The sequence below is a fragment of the Panthera tigris genome, chromosome A2 (genome assembly GCF_018350195.1).
Source record: "Panthera tigris isolate Pti1 chromosome A2, P.tigris_Pti1_mat1.1, whole genome shotgun sequence".
Lineage (NCBI taxonomy): Eukaryota > Metazoa > Chordata > Mammalia > Carnivora > Felidae > Panthera > Panthera tigris.
This window is the reverse complement of record NC_056661.1, coordinates 153,516,382-153,533,267: the sequence shown is the minus strand read 5'-3', so window position 1 is coordinate 153,533,267 and position 16,886 is coordinate 153,516,382. Positions and strand designations below refer to the sequence as shown.

At 45.8% G+C, this 16,886-nt stretch overlaps 1 protein-coding gene across 9 annotated transcripts; it reads right to left on the bottom strand.

The window, feature by feature from the left end:
• Positions 1-1,073: 1,073 nt before the first annotated feature.
• RAB19 (RAB19, member RAS oncogene family) lies at positions 1,074-13,054 on the bottom strand. Of its 9 annotated transcripts, none has more exons than XM_042973608.1 (7): positions 12,766-13,054; positions 12,450-12,663; positions 12,026-12,376; positions 11,249-11,539; positions 10,641-10,864; positions 7,120-7,303; positions 1,074-2,512 (listed from the first exon to the last, which is right to left on the bottom strand). In XM_042973608.1, exons 5-7 carry the CDS (start codon positions 10,839-10,841, stop codon positions 2,247-2,249), a joined length of 651 nt encoding a protein of 216 aa, XP_042829542.1. In that variant the 5' UTR covers positions 10,842-10,864; positions 11,249-11,539; positions 12,026-12,376; positions 12,450-12,663; positions 12,766-13,054; the 3' UTR covers positions 1,074-2,246. The 9 variants fall into 9 exon arrangements, with proteins under 9 accessions (XP_042829542.1, XP_042829540.1, XP_042829563.1 ...); XM_042973606.1 differs by having other exon boundaries at positions 12,026-12,241; XM_042973629.1 differs by having other exon boundaries at positions 12,026-12,097.
• Between the last annotated feature and the right edge of the window lie 3,832 nt (positions 13,055-16,886).

The window sequence follows — 16,886 nt, the reverse complement described above, 5'->3', positions numbered from 1 at the left end:
AGTCCCTTTCAAGTGGACTGGGGGGTTTCTGTTTGAAGCACTGTAATTTCGACCGAAGCCCAGGCTGGCTAATTACAGGTCGCTGGTGTTCAGGTGGCTTTGTTCTCACATGTGCACCCTGTCGGTAGGAATATTTTCATTCCGTATAATCCCCAGAGCGCATAGCCCGAGAAGCAGATGAGGTCGTGAGAGTAGTGAGATTGACAGGCAGGGAAATGGGAAATTTGTGTGAGACTTCATGCTCAGCCTCTTTCGTCTTTGCTCACTCCCTCCCCTGATCTACTCAGTTTTCTTCACCTTTCTTAACCGTTTCTTGCCTCCTCGCAAAACCATGCAGTGGCTTGGTACAGATCTAGTCCTGAGATTCTGCTGTGCCTACCCCTTCACTTAGAACAATAAATCACACATGAAACAGGTTAATCTGCGTGGATGCATTTATTCTCTCTGGCATTTAACTAGGTTTCCTTCATGTTTCCTAAAGGTGGGTGGTTTTTTTCAGCAACAAATATATATTGAAATGAATTAAAATGTGATTAATTCTCTATGATCTTCCTCCTAACCCTCCCCCCCCCCCAACCTCTGTAAAGTAGCAGTTCGAAAGTTTCAGCATGGGAATCAGCCAGCAAGCTTGGATGAATGTGGATTCCTGAACAGATTCTGATTCCACAAGTCAGTCACGTGCCTCAGGAATCTGTAACAGGCATCCCCTGGCTCCTCTCCTATGTCTGGTTGGTGAACTACACTTTGAGAAGCATTGCTGTATTGTACTGTCCAATCGATGTATGGTGTGAGCCACTTAGGTAATTTAAGTTTTTCTAGTAGCCACATTTATTTTTTTCTTAATGTTTGTTTATTTTTGAGAGAGAGAGAAAGAGAGAATGTGAGCAGGGGAGGGGTAGAGAGAGGGGTGGGCAGAGGATCTGAAGCGGGCTCTGCGCTGACAGCATAGAGCTCTACGCGGGGCTCAAACTCACGAACTGCAAGATCATGACCTGAGCTGAAGTCGGACACTTAACTGACTGAGCCACCCAGGCACTCCTCTAGTAGCCATATTTAAAAAGTAAAAAAAAAAAAAAAAAAAAAGGTATAACATTAATAATATACTTATTTAACCTAGTATATCTAAAATATCATTTCAAAATATAATCATATAAAATTGTTATAAGATGCTTTATACTCTCTTAGTACTAAGTCTTCAAAATCTGGTGTGTATTTCATACGTAGAGATCATCTCAAATTCAGATTAGCCACATCTCCAGTACCCAGTACCCGGATAGTGGCTATCTGTTCTTTGTTGGTCTCGGCCTGTGATTAGCGCCAAGGTGAGCCACCACAGACCTTTCCTTGTTCAGAGCCACGTGGTAGCTGGACCAGCCCTGTGGTTCTTAGGATTACAAGATCATTATGATTGCCTCAGCAACAACCATCAGGGGACTTCGAAAAAAGGATGTTTATTTCTCACAGGTGTTGGAGGGTCCGGGGCATGCACAGGGGCCACACAGTGAGGTCACTTTTGTCTTGAAATTCATCTATGAACCCATTTAATTGCAATTCAGAAGTGAGTTTTTATCCAGCAGGTAATGTGGTATTTTAGAAAGGAAACTGTAGGCATCTCCCGCATTCTAGGAGGGTGGTCAAAGCAATCTAACTAGGATAAAGTGAGATCCAATTCTGTCTCCGTCACATGGCACTTGACCATTCGGCAAAACAGTGTTTGTTGATGGTCTTTATGTCAAAGGCTTTACCCCCCCAAGCTAAAGACCTGAGATGTGAATGTCAGCAGCATTCTGGTTTATCACTGCAGGGTTTTTTCCATCCTCCCTTGCCAGAGCTGCTGTAAACTGCCCTGGAATGTTCTAAACATCCTCTCCCTCTCTTGATATGCCTCTTCTTTCCTTCACTACCCTCTTCTTTGAGTGAGAAGCAGAATTCAGTAGAAAGCCGTTGAAGAGTTGGGGAGACAGAAAATGGAAGGCTGCAAAAGAGCAAACCGTGTCCTCCTACCCCTGTGCCTTAAGCCCTAGGCGGAATCCAAAGAAACAGTGGTGTCCTCTTCCTCAGAGTCCGCAGTTGTGGCCTCAGGTGTGAATCAAGGCAACGGTGCTCCCCATCCAGGGGGCGGGGTTAGGGCCAGAGGCAAGTCTGTGCTTTGGTCTGAGATGCTCTGGGCCGACAACAGGATATCCGGCCAACTTTGGTTTCTGACATCAGGCGTCCGGTGGGTGCAGCTGGCCTCGAGGGCATATTCAGCACATGCAGGTCTTCTCCTTCGGCCCCTGGGCCATAAGAACCGGCCTGGAACCCATGGCCAGGTTGTTCAGGGGGCTCTCACCAAGCAAGTGCAGGCTGTTGCGGGCAATCAGCTCCCTGGCCATCAGCACGAAGACCTCGTCTATGTTCTTAGACTCCTTAGCAGATGTTTCCAGAACAGCAAGGAGGCCGTGTTTCTCAGCCAGCGTGCAGGCATCTTCAAACAGGACATGCCGTTTTTCCCACATGTCACACTTGTTCCCTGGGGGTGAGAGAGATAAACAAATATTCCACTGAGGAACTGAATCTGTTTGTGTGTGTGTGTGGGCGCGCGCGCGTGTTTTAATGAACCTTAAGAGAAACATTTAGTTCGGCAATATGCACGCGTGCATACATTCATAGACAGCAATTGTGGGCAGATTTACTGAAAATGAAACCATCAATGTATGGAAAGAGCCACTGTCTTCATTCACTGTCAAGATCTTCAGGAGCTGTGAGAAAGGGGCTGGAGGGTTGTGTTTATTGGCAGGGACAGATGAAGGCTGTGTGCTCTAGGGAGGGACTGTCTTTCCTTCAAAGTCTAAACAAGGTAAAGACTGTGCCAGAGGGAGTCCTCAGCCTTCTCTCTTCTTCCTCCAAATCTTTTTTCCTTTTTTTTTTTTAATATTTATTTATTTTTGAGACAAGGAGAGACAGCATGAACAGGGGAGGGTCAGAGAGACAGGGAGACACAGAATCTGAAACAGGCTTCAGGCTCTGAGCTGTCAACACAGAGCCTGACGCGGGGCTCAAACTCACGGACCACGAGATCATGACCTGAGCCGAAGTCGGATGCTTAACTGACTGAGCCACCCAGGCGCCCTCTTTTTTTTTTTTTTTTTTTAATGTTTATTTATTTTTGAGAGAGACAGAGAGTTGGGGGGGGCGGAAGGGGGAACAGAGGATCTGAAGCTCACTCTGCACTGACAGCAGCAATCCCAATGCAGGGCTCAAACTCACAAACCATAAGATCGTGAGCCGAGCCGAAGTCAGACACTTAACCCACTGAGTCACCCAGGTGCCCCAAATCTTGGTTCTCTTTCCACTCTCTTTTCCAGACCACAAAGTGTTGGGTGCTGTTGGATGGCCCTGGTTTAGCTGAGGAGATTGTGAATTAGGATTTGCTGGATTGAAGGTGTGGAATGAATAATGCGGGATTTAGCTATAACTTACATACAGCAAGATGCAGACTTTAACTGTGCGGTTCATGAGTTTTGACAAACGTATATGCTCTGTAACCACCCTTCCTCTCAGGATGTAGAACATTCCCTATTACCCCAGAGAGTTCAGCGAGGGGTTTTGCAAGCATGGCCCGGGACTGCTCATAGAAGGAAGAGTGACCCATCTCTTTGGCTTCTCTACTTCAACCCCTATATTCATCCAGTCATTGGACTTTGATTTCTCTGAGGCAGGAATCACAAGGTAAAATTGTCTTCCTAAAGGATTTGTTCTACCAGACACAAGGATTTCTTACAAAGCTACCGTAATTAAGACAGGCTAGATTAATGTTTTTCAACCTGTTTTTTTCCCATAAAGGAGCCTTTTTAGACCCTTTCTTCTCGTAATTACCCCTCCCCACCATGAAAGCCTTTACACCTTTAATTTTTTTTTTTAATGTTTATTCATTTTTGAGAGAGAGAGAGAGAGAGAGAGAGAGAGACTGAGAGCACAAGCGGGGAAGGGCAGAGAGAGAGGGAGACACAGAATCTGAAGCAGGCACCAGGCTCTGAGCTGTCAGCACAGAGCCGGACGCGGGACTGGAACTCACGAACCATGAGATCATGACCTGGGTCAAAGTCAGGCACTTAAGCTACCCGGGAGCCCCTAAAACTTTTAATTTTGAAACAATTATAGGCTCACAGATTGGTTTGTTTTTAATTTTTTTAATGTTTATTTATTTTTGAGAGAGAGCCAGGATGTGAGCAAGGGAGGGTCAGAGAGAGAGGGAGACACAGTATCTGAAGCAGGCTCCAGGCTCTGAGCTGTCAGTACAGAGAGTGATGGGGGGGCCTGAACTCATGAACTGCTAGATCATGACCTGAGCCAAAGTCTGAGGCTTAAGTGACTGAGCCACTCAGGTGCCCCTGGTTTGTTTGTTTCTTTCTTTCTTTTTTAATGTTTACTTATTTTGAGAGAGAGAATGCAGGGGAGGGGCAGAGAGAGAGGGAGACAGAGAATCCCAAGCAGGCTCCATGCTGTGAGCCCGGGGCCCAAGTTGGGGCTCAATCTCACAAACGGTGAGATCGCGATGTAAGCGTAGAGCTCCAGAGTCTGACGTTAACTGACTCAGCCACCCACGTGCACTTAGACTTGCAGGCTGTTGAAGGAGGTCCTTCAGGGAGGTCCAGCGTACCTTTCACCCAGTTTCCCCATGGGTAACCTCTTGCGTAACTGTAGCACAACCTCAAAATCAGGAAGTTAACGTTGGTGCAACCCACAGAGCTTACTCAGATTTCACCAGTTATATGGTACCCTCCTTTGTGCACGTGCATGTATAATTACAGGCAATTTCACCACATATATCCACCACCGCAGCCAAGATAACAGAGTGGTTCCATCACACAAAGTGCTCCTTCATGCCACCACTTTATAACCTCCCATCACAGCTAACCCCCAACCCCTGGTAACCACTGATCTGTTTCCCATCTCCACAATTTTGTTATTTCAGGACTATTATATAGACGACATCATACAGGATATCACCTTTATTTTTAAAACAAAAATTTTTTTTGATGTTTTTATTTATTTTTGAGACAGAGAGAGACAGAGCATGAGCAGGGGAGGGGCAGAGAGAGAGGGAGACACAGAATCTGAAACAGGCTCCAGGCTCTGAGTTGTTGGCACAGAGCCTGATGCGGGGCTCGAACTCACGAGCTGTGAGATCATGACCTGAGCTGAAGTCGGACACCCAACCGACTGAGCCACCCAGGTGCCCCAGGATATCACCTTTAGAGATTGCCTTTTTTTCACTCAGCATAATTCCCTTGAGTTCCATCCCAGGATGTATTGGTAATTTATCCCTTTTACTGCAGAGTGACAGTTCACGGTATAAATGGACCAGAGTTTAACCATCCACCCATTTGAAGAAATGGAGCAGATTCTAGTTTTTGGTTAATTATGAATAGAGCTGTTACGAACATTTGTATATAGATCCCATGAAAATTTAGTACCACAGATACATGGTATATCTAGCCCTTTGGAGGGCCACAAGCCTGTAATGTCTAAGGCACTTTGCCCCACAAGAGCATGCATGAAATAGATCAATAGAGTGGAATAAAAAGCTCAAAAACAAGGGTGCACTGATATATGCACCCTTTACAGAAAGATGGTATCACAGAGCAGTGGGAAAGCCTGCCTTTTTAATTTATTTTTTATTTTTATTTTTCATTTTTTAAATTTTAATGTTTATTTATTTTTGACACAGAGAGAGAGAGAGAGACAGAGCATGAGCAGGGGAGGGGCAGAGAGAGAGGGAGACACAGAATCCGAAGCAGGCTCCAGGCTCTGAGCTGTCAGCACAGAGCCCAATGCGGGGCTCGAACCCACAGACCGCGAGATCATGACCTGAGCCGAAGTCAGACGCTCAACTGACTGAGCCACCCAGGCGCCCCAAGGCTGCCTTTTTTAGTAAATAGCACTGGGGCAATTGGATCTGTACATGAAAAATTACAAATCTGTGGTCCATACCAACAAATAGACCGACATCAGTTCTGATGTTGGTTAGATCTAATGATGTTACATTAGATCTAAATGTAAAAGCCACAATAAGTTGAAAGGGAAAGAGAAGAAGGAAGAAAGGAAGGAAGGCAGACAGACAACTTATTTCAAAAGACAGAATATCTTGATGACTTTGATTAGGGGATTTCCTAAATAGGATAAAAGGAAACAATCATTAAGGAAAAGATTGATGGATTGAAATATATTGAAATTAAGAATGTCTAGGGGCACCTGGGTGGCCTAGTCAGTTAAGGGTCTGACTCTTGATCTCAGCTCACCTCTTTTTTTTTTTTTAACATTTATTCATTTTTGAGAGAGAGAGACAGAGATAGAACATGATTGGAGGAGGGGCAGAGAGAGAGGGAGATAGAGAATCCGAAGCAGGCTTCAGGTTCTGAGCTTTCGGCACAGCAGGGCTTGAACCCATGAACCGTAAGATCATGACCCGAGCCGAAGTTGGACACTTAACCAACTGAGCCACCCAAGCACCTGCTAGTGAGGTTTAAGGTCAGGGCACAGCTCTGCTTCTAGAAGAAAGATACGAGAGCCCCTTGGTGGCTCTCACCAAGGGATGTTGTAGGAGTGGCCATTCCTAAGCTGGGAGTCTGGTCTGCCCCTTGTATCCCTGTTAATTCTGATGGAGGTTTGTTGCTAGGATTTGTTAGGATCTTAGCAGCTGTAAGGAGTTATTCCTGGGTGCAGTCAGTCACGTGCATCTGAGTGGCTTCCTTGGGGATCTGGAGCCATCTGCTATTATGAACCTCAGACTATAGAGTATTTTCTGTGTGGTCTACACACGTTTGCATCAAATCGGTATGAAGGGTATGGCTTCCCTAGAAGCCAGGGCCCCATCCCAGGTCTCCAGAATGAGACACTCTAGGGTGGGGGCCTTGGAATCTGTATTATTAGCAAATTCACATCCCATCCTGCCAACCTCATTCACCCCATTCTCGGGTGAATCTGATGGGAATTTCCAGGCCAAACACTCTGAGGTCCTTCCACCGCCGGCAGTCTTATGATTTCATGTGCCATTCCCATCAGAAACACCCAAAAAGCTGAGCATCAGGAGAGGGGGCCAGGAACGAAAGGCTAAATGCTTTGAAAACAGCATACCAATCAGCATAATGACCAAGTTCGCCGCGCCATATTTTTCTATCTCGTGGATCCAGTGAGGAACAGACTCAAAGGTGGAGCGTCGGGTGAGGTCGTAGGCGATGATGGCCGCGTGGGCGCTGCGGTAGTAGCTTTGCGTGATGGTCCGGAAGCGCTCCTGGCCTGCTGTGTCCCACACTTGCATCTGGAGAAGGGCAGAGAAGGGGTCCACATCAGGAGTTCTCATGCTTTATGGGAACTTGTTCACCTGAGCTGTCTGAACAAGGGAGTTTTCTGGGTCTCACTTCGAGATATTCAAATTCGGTAGGTCTGGGGCCTAGGAATCAGTGTTTCCGTTCACTCCCAGAGCATTTTGGATGTGCTTTCAGGTTTGGGAGTCACCATCTACGGGACGCTCAGTCGGAGAGGTGGATCCAATATTTTGGGTTTCGTGTCCTTGACCTTTTTACCTCCGTTCTCCCTTCCTCTAGATTTTGGAGTTTATCTTTTGAAACTGCTCGGTGATATCATTCAAGGTGATGGCACTGGCTGAACTGGTCTGATTTTATTTATTTTTTAAAAAGTTTATTTTAAGAGAGAGTGAGCAGGGGAGAGGCAGAGAGAGAAGAAGAGAGAGAATCCCAAGGAGGCTCTGTGCTCTCAAACTCATGAACCTGAGCCGAAATCAAGAGCTGGACACTTAACTGAGCCATCCATGCACACCAGACTGTTCTGATTTTAAAGGACCACTCAGCTGTTGACATTTAAGACTATCCTTATAATAATACCTTTGCAATTATCATCCCAAGCAGGGGCACCCATTGGGTACACCCTCCCAGTGTCTGGGTGTACCTGTTTGTTCACTCACACTATTTAGAAAATATATTATTTAATTATTTTTTTTTTCATTAAGTAAGCTCTACACCCAATGTGGGGCTTGAACTCATGACCCTGAGATCAAGCGTCACATGCTTTACTGACTGAGCCAGCCAGGCACCCCTATAAAATGTTTTTTTTTTTTTTTTAACGTTTATTTATCCTTGAGACAGAGAGAGACAGAGCATGAACAGGGGAGGGGCAGAGAGAGAGGGAGACACAGAATCTGAAACAGGTTCCAGGCTCTGAGCAGTCAGCACAGAGCCTGACGCGGGGCTCGAACTCACGGACCACGAGATCGTGACCTGAGCCGAAGTCGGACGCTTAACCGACCGAGCCACCCAGGCGCCCCTAAAATGTTTTTTTTTAAAGAAAGTTTGCAAACATACCCCAAACTAGAGAGAATAAAACAAAGAACCTTCATATAGCCATCATCCACACTCAGTAATTATCAAGATCTCACCATTCTTGCTCCATCTAGCTCCTTCTGTTGATTTCTTTGTGGTATTCTTTTAATGTGAATCCCAGACTTCATGTCATTTCATTTGTGTCAAAAGTGGACATTTTCGGGGTGCCTGGGTGGTTCAGTTGGTTAAGCGTCTGACTCTTGATTTCAGCTCAGGTCATGATGTCACGTTTCATGAGTTCGGGCCCTGCGTAGGGCTCTGTGCTAACAGCATGGAACCTGCTTGGGATTCTCTGTCTCCCTCTCCCTCTACCCCTCCCTCCCCCCTCATTTTCTCTCCCTTTCTTTCTCTCTCTCTCTCTCTCTCTGTCACACACTCACACTCACACACACACACACACACACACACACATAAACATTTTAAAAAGTGGACATTTTCTTATGCGAGCATAATGCCACAATCGCTGCAGGTCAACTTTTCAATAACCCTTTGGTATTATCTGATACCTGACCACATTACAATTTTCCCGATTGTCTCCAAAATGTCTTTTTAGTGTTTTTGTTTAATCAAGATCCCAAACAAGATCATGCTTTACATTGTCACCAACACTCTCTGATCTTTTCTAATCAAATGGGCAAAAGGTAGTATCTCACTGTTATTCTAATTTTCACTTTTTAAATTATGAGTAAGGAATTTCCAAGCTAGTTATTATTATTTATTTTTAATTTTTAATTTTTTTAAATTAATTAATTTATTTTTTTAACGTTTATTTTTGAGACAGAGAGAGACACAGCATGAACGGGGGAGGGGCAGAGAGAGAGGGAGACACAGAATCAGAAGCAAGCTCCAGGCTCTGAGCCATCAGCCCAGAGCCCGACGCAGGGCTCGAACTCGCGGACTGCGAGATCGTGACCTGAGCCGAAGTCGGACGCTTAACCGACTGAGCCACCCAGGCGCCCCCAAGCTAGTTATTATTGAATTTATGAAATGGCATTTGTGTCCAGTCTGTGGATTGCCTACTTTTTATATTTAGTTGTCGGTCTTTTTCTTAGATATTTATTGGGACTCTGTTTTCACATGCAGGACATTAGCCCTTTGTCAGTCCCGTATTTGCAAATATTTCTTTCCAGTTTGTTATGCATCTCTTGTTTACGGTATTTTTGTGGATGTAGAAATTTGGCCTTTATTTTTACTATTTAAAAAAAAATGTTTTAGGGGCGCCTGGGTGGCTCAGTCGGTTAAGCGGCCGACTTCGGCCCAGGTCATGATCTCGCAGTCCGTGAGTTCGAGCTCCGCGTCGGGCTCTGTGCTGACAGCTCAGAGCCTGGAGCCTGTTTCAGATTCTGTGTCTCCCTCTCTCTGACCCTCCCCCCGTTCATGCTTTGTCTCTCTCTGTCTCAAAAATAAATAAACGTTAAAAAAAAAATTAAAAAAAAAAAAGAGTCTGTTTCTAAAAAAAAAAAAATGTTTTATTTTAGAGAGAGAGTGTGGGGAGGGGCAAAAGGAGGGAGAGAGAGAGAATCTTTTTTTTTTTTTAATTAAAAAAAATTTTTTTTTTAACGTTTATTTATTTTTGAGACAGAGAGAGACAGAGCATGAATGGGGAGGGTCAGAGAGAGGGAGACACAGAATTGAAACAGGCTCCGGGCTCTGAGCTGTCAGCACAGGGGCCCGATGCGGGGCTCGAACTCACGGACCGCAAGATCGTGACCTGAGCCGAAGTCGGCGCTCAACCGACTGAGCCACCCAGGCGCCCCGAGAGAGAGAATCTTAAACTGACTCCACACTCAGCAATTTGACCTTTATATCATTACATAGAGATGTATAAATTTGTCCTTTGGATATTTCTGATTAAGCAGTCTTTTCCTTCATGAGTTCTGGGTTCTTGTCTTAAAGGGTTGATTTCCAGGGCGCTTGGGTGGCTCAGTCGTTTGAGGGTCAGAGTCTTGGTTTCGGCTCACATCATGATCCCAGGGTCATGGGATCGAGCCCTGCATTGGGCTCTATGCTCAGTGTGGAGCCTGCTTATGATTATCTCTCTTCCCTCTGCCCTTCTCCCCTGCTCATACGTGCTCTCTCTCTCTAAGGAAAAAAAAGGTTGATTTCCCCATTCCACAATAATAAATATTCCGATGTGGTTTTTTTCTGGTACTCTTACGATTTCATGTTTTATATTTAAGTCTTTCATTCTTCAGGCATGTGTTTCAGTGTTAGGAACTCTAGCTAAAAGAGGTGGCGGCAACCCCATGCCCTTCTGACCTTCACTTTCTTGCCATCGATCTCAAGGGAGCGCACAGTGAAATCCACCCCAATCGTGTTCTGCTGCGTCTCCGTGTAGACCCCAGATTTGAAATGCTGCACCACACACGTCTTCCCCACATTGGAATCCCCAATGAGGATAATCTTGAACAAATAGTCAAAATTCTCATCTGCTGCCCTGGACGAGCTGGAGAATTGCATGGCTGTTGCCACCTAGAACGGACCTAGGAAGAAAAGTAGGAATTCAGTCTCTCTTTAGTGAGCTAGGCACTGTTCTGTCAGGAGCCGGGGACTGGGGATGCAGGACGGGACAAGAGAAAGGGAGGTTCTTGCTTTCATGGCACTAGCATTCTTGTGGGAGAAGGACATTAATTGCTGGTCAGGTACAAGGGAGCTATCCCCACAAGCCCACACCTGCCCTCGGTGGGTTGACATTACTTTAGAATGTAGAGATTTAACTGCCATTGTCTGTTGGGCCCAGCACATAAGCGACACTCTCAGCTGACAGGATTGACTGAACCCTTAGTCACTGAGGCGAAGTGCCTCACACTCCATCAAGTGCCCAGAGCAGGAGGATGGCAGAGGAGATGCCTACGGGAGTGCTCTACCTGCCACTCATCAGCTGGAGGACATGCCTAGATGTCATCCTATCTCCACTTTGCATGGGGAGCAAAACTCCCAGCTATGGAAGACTCAACGTCCAGGCAACCAGCAACAAGGGCAGACAAGATCTGACAGGAAGTCAGTTTGGGGAAGAGTGACATGGCCTTTTCTTCTGGTTTCCTTGACCAGGAAATTAAGACTTTGAGACTATTTCAAAATGAGAAGTATGCAGGGCACCTGGCTGGCGCAGTTGGTAGAGCCTGCAACTCTTGATCTCAGGGTCGTGAGTTCAAGCCCTGTGTTGGAGTAAGAGATTATTTAATAAATAAACTTAAAAAAAAAAAAAACAACCCAAATGAAAACTATGGTTTTCAAGTGTTTAGAGCATATTTTACCATAGACTGGAAAAAATAAAGTTTCTAATGACAGTGGCTCCCTAAGTAATTGATTATGGCAGAACTATCTGGAGGAGATAATTAAAAATATATATTCCTGGAGCCCATCCCAGATCTGCTAAATATAGTTAAACACCTGCACACGTGTGCACGCGCACACGCGCGCGCACACACACACACACACACACACACACAGGCAAACACTCCCCAGGTGATTCTGATGACCGTCTGGTTTGGGAAGTGCTGATCAACACAATCCCTCCCCTGAAACTTGATTCCCACTTCAGCATTTCTGCTTCAGTATCCACCTCTGCTTTAATATCTTTGATCCCCAGGAACGCACTGCTTCCTGAAAAAGCCCATTTGGCATGCCCCGCTCTAACTTACATGGGGTTGAATTCTATCTCTCTGGAGTTTCCATCTGTTGACCCTCGTGCCGTGCCCGGACTTGGCAGATTCCTATTCCACATGACAGCCCGTCAGATATTTAAAGCAGCAAGCACATCCCCTCAAGGCAAATATCCCTGGGCCTTTCAACTGTGCTTCACATGGTGCTGTGTTGGGTCTCCTCCTCCTCCAACGTGTCGTAAAAATACACGAAACCTGATATCATTTGGCGATTAGATTTGACTGGCTTCAGACTGTTCCTGCCTTATAGCACCCTTCTCCATTTCTTCCCGTTTTACTTTCGGGTTTTCTCGAAAGTCCGAAAAGGACAAGTCTGTATCATCACAGAAACTGAAAAGCACACAGATTCATCACCTGCCTGTGAAAACCCTGAGCTTTAAATGGATGAAGAAGGATCCCATACCTCTCTTGGACACCTCTGAAGTCGCCTATGGCAAAATGATCCAGCAGACAAAAGCCACGATGAAACCACTTTCTTTGTTCCTTCTGGCTTTTCAAATGAGGCCGTTCTACTTCCGGTGTCCTATCCCTGTCACTTGAGCTGGAATCCTTGCTTCCACGGCCCCCTTGCCCAAGTGAGTCCTCAGGGTTTCCACAGAAGCCCTCTTCACCTAAGCCTGCGGCGCGGCAAGGAGGAATGAGCGGTGCCCCCCGCCCCCGCGGGTGCCCTTCATCCCGCATCCTGTAACCCTCGCCTTCCTGGTCCACCTGTTGCTTACCTGGCTCGCTCTCTCACCTCTGCTAGCGGGTAACGTTCACTTCTCCTCCGAGCTTTCCTTTTCGGTCCTCCTGCCTCGCTGGCCTGGTGGGAGCTGTGGTTCCGTCCCCAGGTGTCCGCTTTGGCGACCGGAGAAAGTGAAAGGAGAGCGCGGACCCTCCCACCGCACCTGAGCGCGGCCGCTCGCGCGCGCCGTTGGGTACAAAGCGCAAAGGCAAAGGCGAGGCTCCGGCCAGCACACCCCGCGCCAAGTCAGCCTTCCCGGCCAACCCCCGTCACCCAGTCACCTAGCAAAGCCAAACGGGAAGGACGAGCCGGTTCACTCAGCCACTACCTGTTCAGCCGCCCGTCCCTTCTTTCCACTCCCCTTCTCTTTTGCAGCCCTCGCCCCCCACTTTCCCTTGGGTCCCTGGTTTTGCCGGGGGGCGGGGGCGGCCGGGGGAGAGAACGGCAATGTCAAGGAGAATACAGACCTGGATCTTGAGTCATTTGATTGTTTTGTGGACTTGAATAACTTTCTGAGGCGCAATTGAGAGAAAGAAGGTGGTCCAAAAAGATTAAAAAACCAAAACAACTTTGAATTTGCACGGGAAGAAAGAGCTGAAACAAACAAACATTTGTTTCCTGTCTCACAAAAAACCCACCACAGAACAAAGGTTAATTTCTAGGTCTGAGAAAACCTAGAGTTTATCAGTCTCCTGCTGGCAGTAGAAGCAGAAAACTGAGGTGAGCTTTCCTCACTTTTTTCCCCTCACAGTGTCTGGAAATGTCACTGTCTCTCAGATCTTAGGCGCTAGATTTTCTCCACGATGCAGAATGCAAGGCGTCGGCAGTTAAGCTACACTGTGCAAAACGGAAACATCCAGACTGATAAAATATTTAAACTGGTGTAGTGTTTTCAAACTGGGGGCTGAGACCTATCAATGAGTCATGAAATCAATTTTTGTGGATTGCACCCAGCATTTTCACAGAGGAACCTAGGACAAAATTTCAGAATATATCTCATGCAGTCATGCAGTCAGGCTAAGTACTGTTTTGTGCAATGTATGGACCAGTTGAATACATGCCTGTGTGTGCGGGGCTGACGTGAAATGTATTTCTTTTTTTTTAAACATATTTTCTTTTTTTAAAAAATTTTTTAAATGCTTTTATTTATTTTTGAGAGGGAGAGAGAGAGAGGAAGAGAGAGACAGAGAGAGAGAGAGTTAGGGGCAGAGGGAGAAAGAGAGAGAATGACACAGAATCTGAAACCGGCTCCAGGCTCTGAGCTGTCAGCATGGAGCCTGACATGGCGCTTAAACCCACAAACTGTGAGATCATGACCTGAGCCGAAGTCAGACGCTTAACCGACTAAGCCACCCAGGCGCCCCCATAAAATGTATTTCTTACTGTGGGTTGAGGCCTAAAAAGATTGAGAAGCACTGGAATAGAGGACAATTTATTCACTATCCAAGAACATTTCTTTCTATGATTCCTTCAGGAAACCTTTAAATTATAATTTATCTTACCCCGTATTCCATTTACACATCACTTTTCAGGAACCTCTCTTTTTGAGTAAGATACACCCAATGCTGGCAGATAGAGCAAGAAAACAAAGGATACTGCCAGCTGCTGCGGCACATTGTCACTTTGAGAGCCACTGTCATATGTCTGTGAATTGAAAATGAAATATCCGTCAAGATTCACCACCGTGCACAGGCAGAAGGCAGGAAATAAAACCTGTTTGATGTTCATGTCAATGAGGTTAGATGTCAAAATGGTTTCTTCTTCTAGTTATGGTTATGGGGAAAGGAAAAAAAAAGTCAGCTGACTCAGACCCGGTACTTGGAGAACACCTAGAAGTAGAAATCAAAGAGTAAAATGTCTAGGTGGTTGTGGAAGTTGAGAGAGAGATTCTGCCTCTCCCTATTCTGACCCCTCTCCACCAACATGACTGTAAGTGCAAAGAGCACAGTGTGGGCTTCTTGACCCGGGTGGTGGTGACCCAGGTGATATCTTATTCACCCCCTCTGCACACACACATACATACATTTATGCACACGCACACATGTATGTTTCACAATACATACACTTTATCATTTTAGCCATTTTTAAGGGCATTGAATATATTCAAATTGTGCAACCCTGACTACTATCCATCTCCAGAACTTTTGCATCATCCCCAGCTGAAACTGCCCCTTAAACACGAACTCCCATTTCTCTTCCCCCTTGGTCTCTGGTAACCACTATTCTGCTTTCTCTCCCTATCATGTTGATTACTCTAGGCACTTCATGTAAACAGAATCATACACTGTTTGTCCTTTTGTGACTGGCTTATTTCAATGTGTCTCTATCCCACGGACACAATCTATGTTGTAGCGTGTGTCAGAATTTCATTCCTTTTAAAGGCTGAATAATGTCCCCTTGTGTGTTTCTTTTTTTAAAGATTAACAACAATTTTTTATTTATCTCTACACCCAACACAGGGCTCAAACTCATGCCCCCAAGATCAAGAGTCACATGTTCTTCCAACTGAGCCAGCCAGGTGCCCCTTAAGATTTTATTTTATTTAAACTTTTTTCAATGTTTATTTATTTTTGAGAGGGAGAGACCGACAGGCAGAGGTGAGTGGGGGAGGGACAGAGAGAGAGAGGGAGGCACAGAATGTGAAACAGGCTCCAAGCTCTGAGCTGTCAGCACAGAATGTGATGCGGGTCTCGAACCCACAAACTGTGAGATCATGACCTGAGCCAAAGTCAGTTACTTAACCGACTGAGTCACCCAGACACTCCAAGATTTTATTTTTAAGTGATCTCTACACCCAACGTAGGGCTCGAACTCACAACCCCGGGATCAAGAGTTGAACATTCCACCAACTGAGCCAGCCAGGAGCCCCTCCACAAAATATTTTTAAAGATAAAAGTGAAATGTTGGGGCAATTTGTTTTTGCTCACCCTGGTATCACATTTTCCCGGCCACACTCTCAGATGACTGGGAACAGAACTACAACTGCCTTGTTGTAAAGGCAAATACAAGTTAAAAATAAGAGGTTTAAGTCTCCCTTGGAAATAAGAACTCCCACCTCCACCCTGCCCTTTGTCCTTTTCAAATAGATGTGTAGCCGTTCATAATGGCTAAATAACCTCTTGCCAGCCTCATATCAGGAAACTTTCCAGGACCCGGGAGCCATCTTGAAATACAAACATCCAGGGCGATAGTCCTCCAGTTTCCTAGTTTCTGGGAGGCTAAAAGCCTAACTTCTGTGGGCGTCTTGCTCCAATTTGCAACACTATCTCTTGTCCTAGAGGTATGAGAAGTCTGTTTCTCCTTTGGATAAGCCAATTCAGGCAGTCTCCCCAGTTGCCATGATAAAGTTTGGACCAACTATATGTGACAAAAGCTCCTGTCCCGGTCTTCTCAGTTGAGGGCTAGTGATTGCTTATTTGAGAACATGCATGCAAGGGGTTGTATCTGCTTGGCTGTATATGCGGGAGATTCCTTTCTGTCTTTGCAATCTGTTAGATCATGATGAGCCTCACATTCTGGTTTAATGTTTATCCAATAGTAAAACTTTTCTTTCTCTATCTTTGTAGAGAAATTTTCTTGGTTGGGAGATTAAAAAAATATATATATTTCCCCAACAGGTGAAAGAGCCCAGGAGGCTAGAAGGTTCCACTTCCAAGTCCTGCCTCCTTTTAAGGCCTTTAATTTTGGCTTGAGGCTGTCAGGATCTTAACACTCATTTACTTGTTTGGGTGGGTGGGGTGGAGCGCAGAAGGTGAATGGCAGAGGCAGATTAATGGCCCTGCCTGCACGGGTCACTGCGTTTAATTAATTTAAATAAAAGTCTAAAGGGGCGCCTGGGTGGCTCAGTCGGTTGAGCATCCGACTTCGGCTCAGGTCATGATCTCACAGTTTGTGGGTTCAAGCCCCGCGTCAGGCTCTGTGCTGACTGCTTGCTCAGAGCCTGGAGCCTGCTTCAGATTCTGTCTCCTTCTCTCTCTGCCCCTCCCCCGCTCACGCTTTGTCTCACTCTGTTTCTCAAAAATAAATAAAATGTAAAAAAAATAAAAAATAAAAAAAATAAAAGTCTAAAGCTTACGCCCTGATGCCTGGTCAGTAGCAAACTTAGCAGCATGTTAC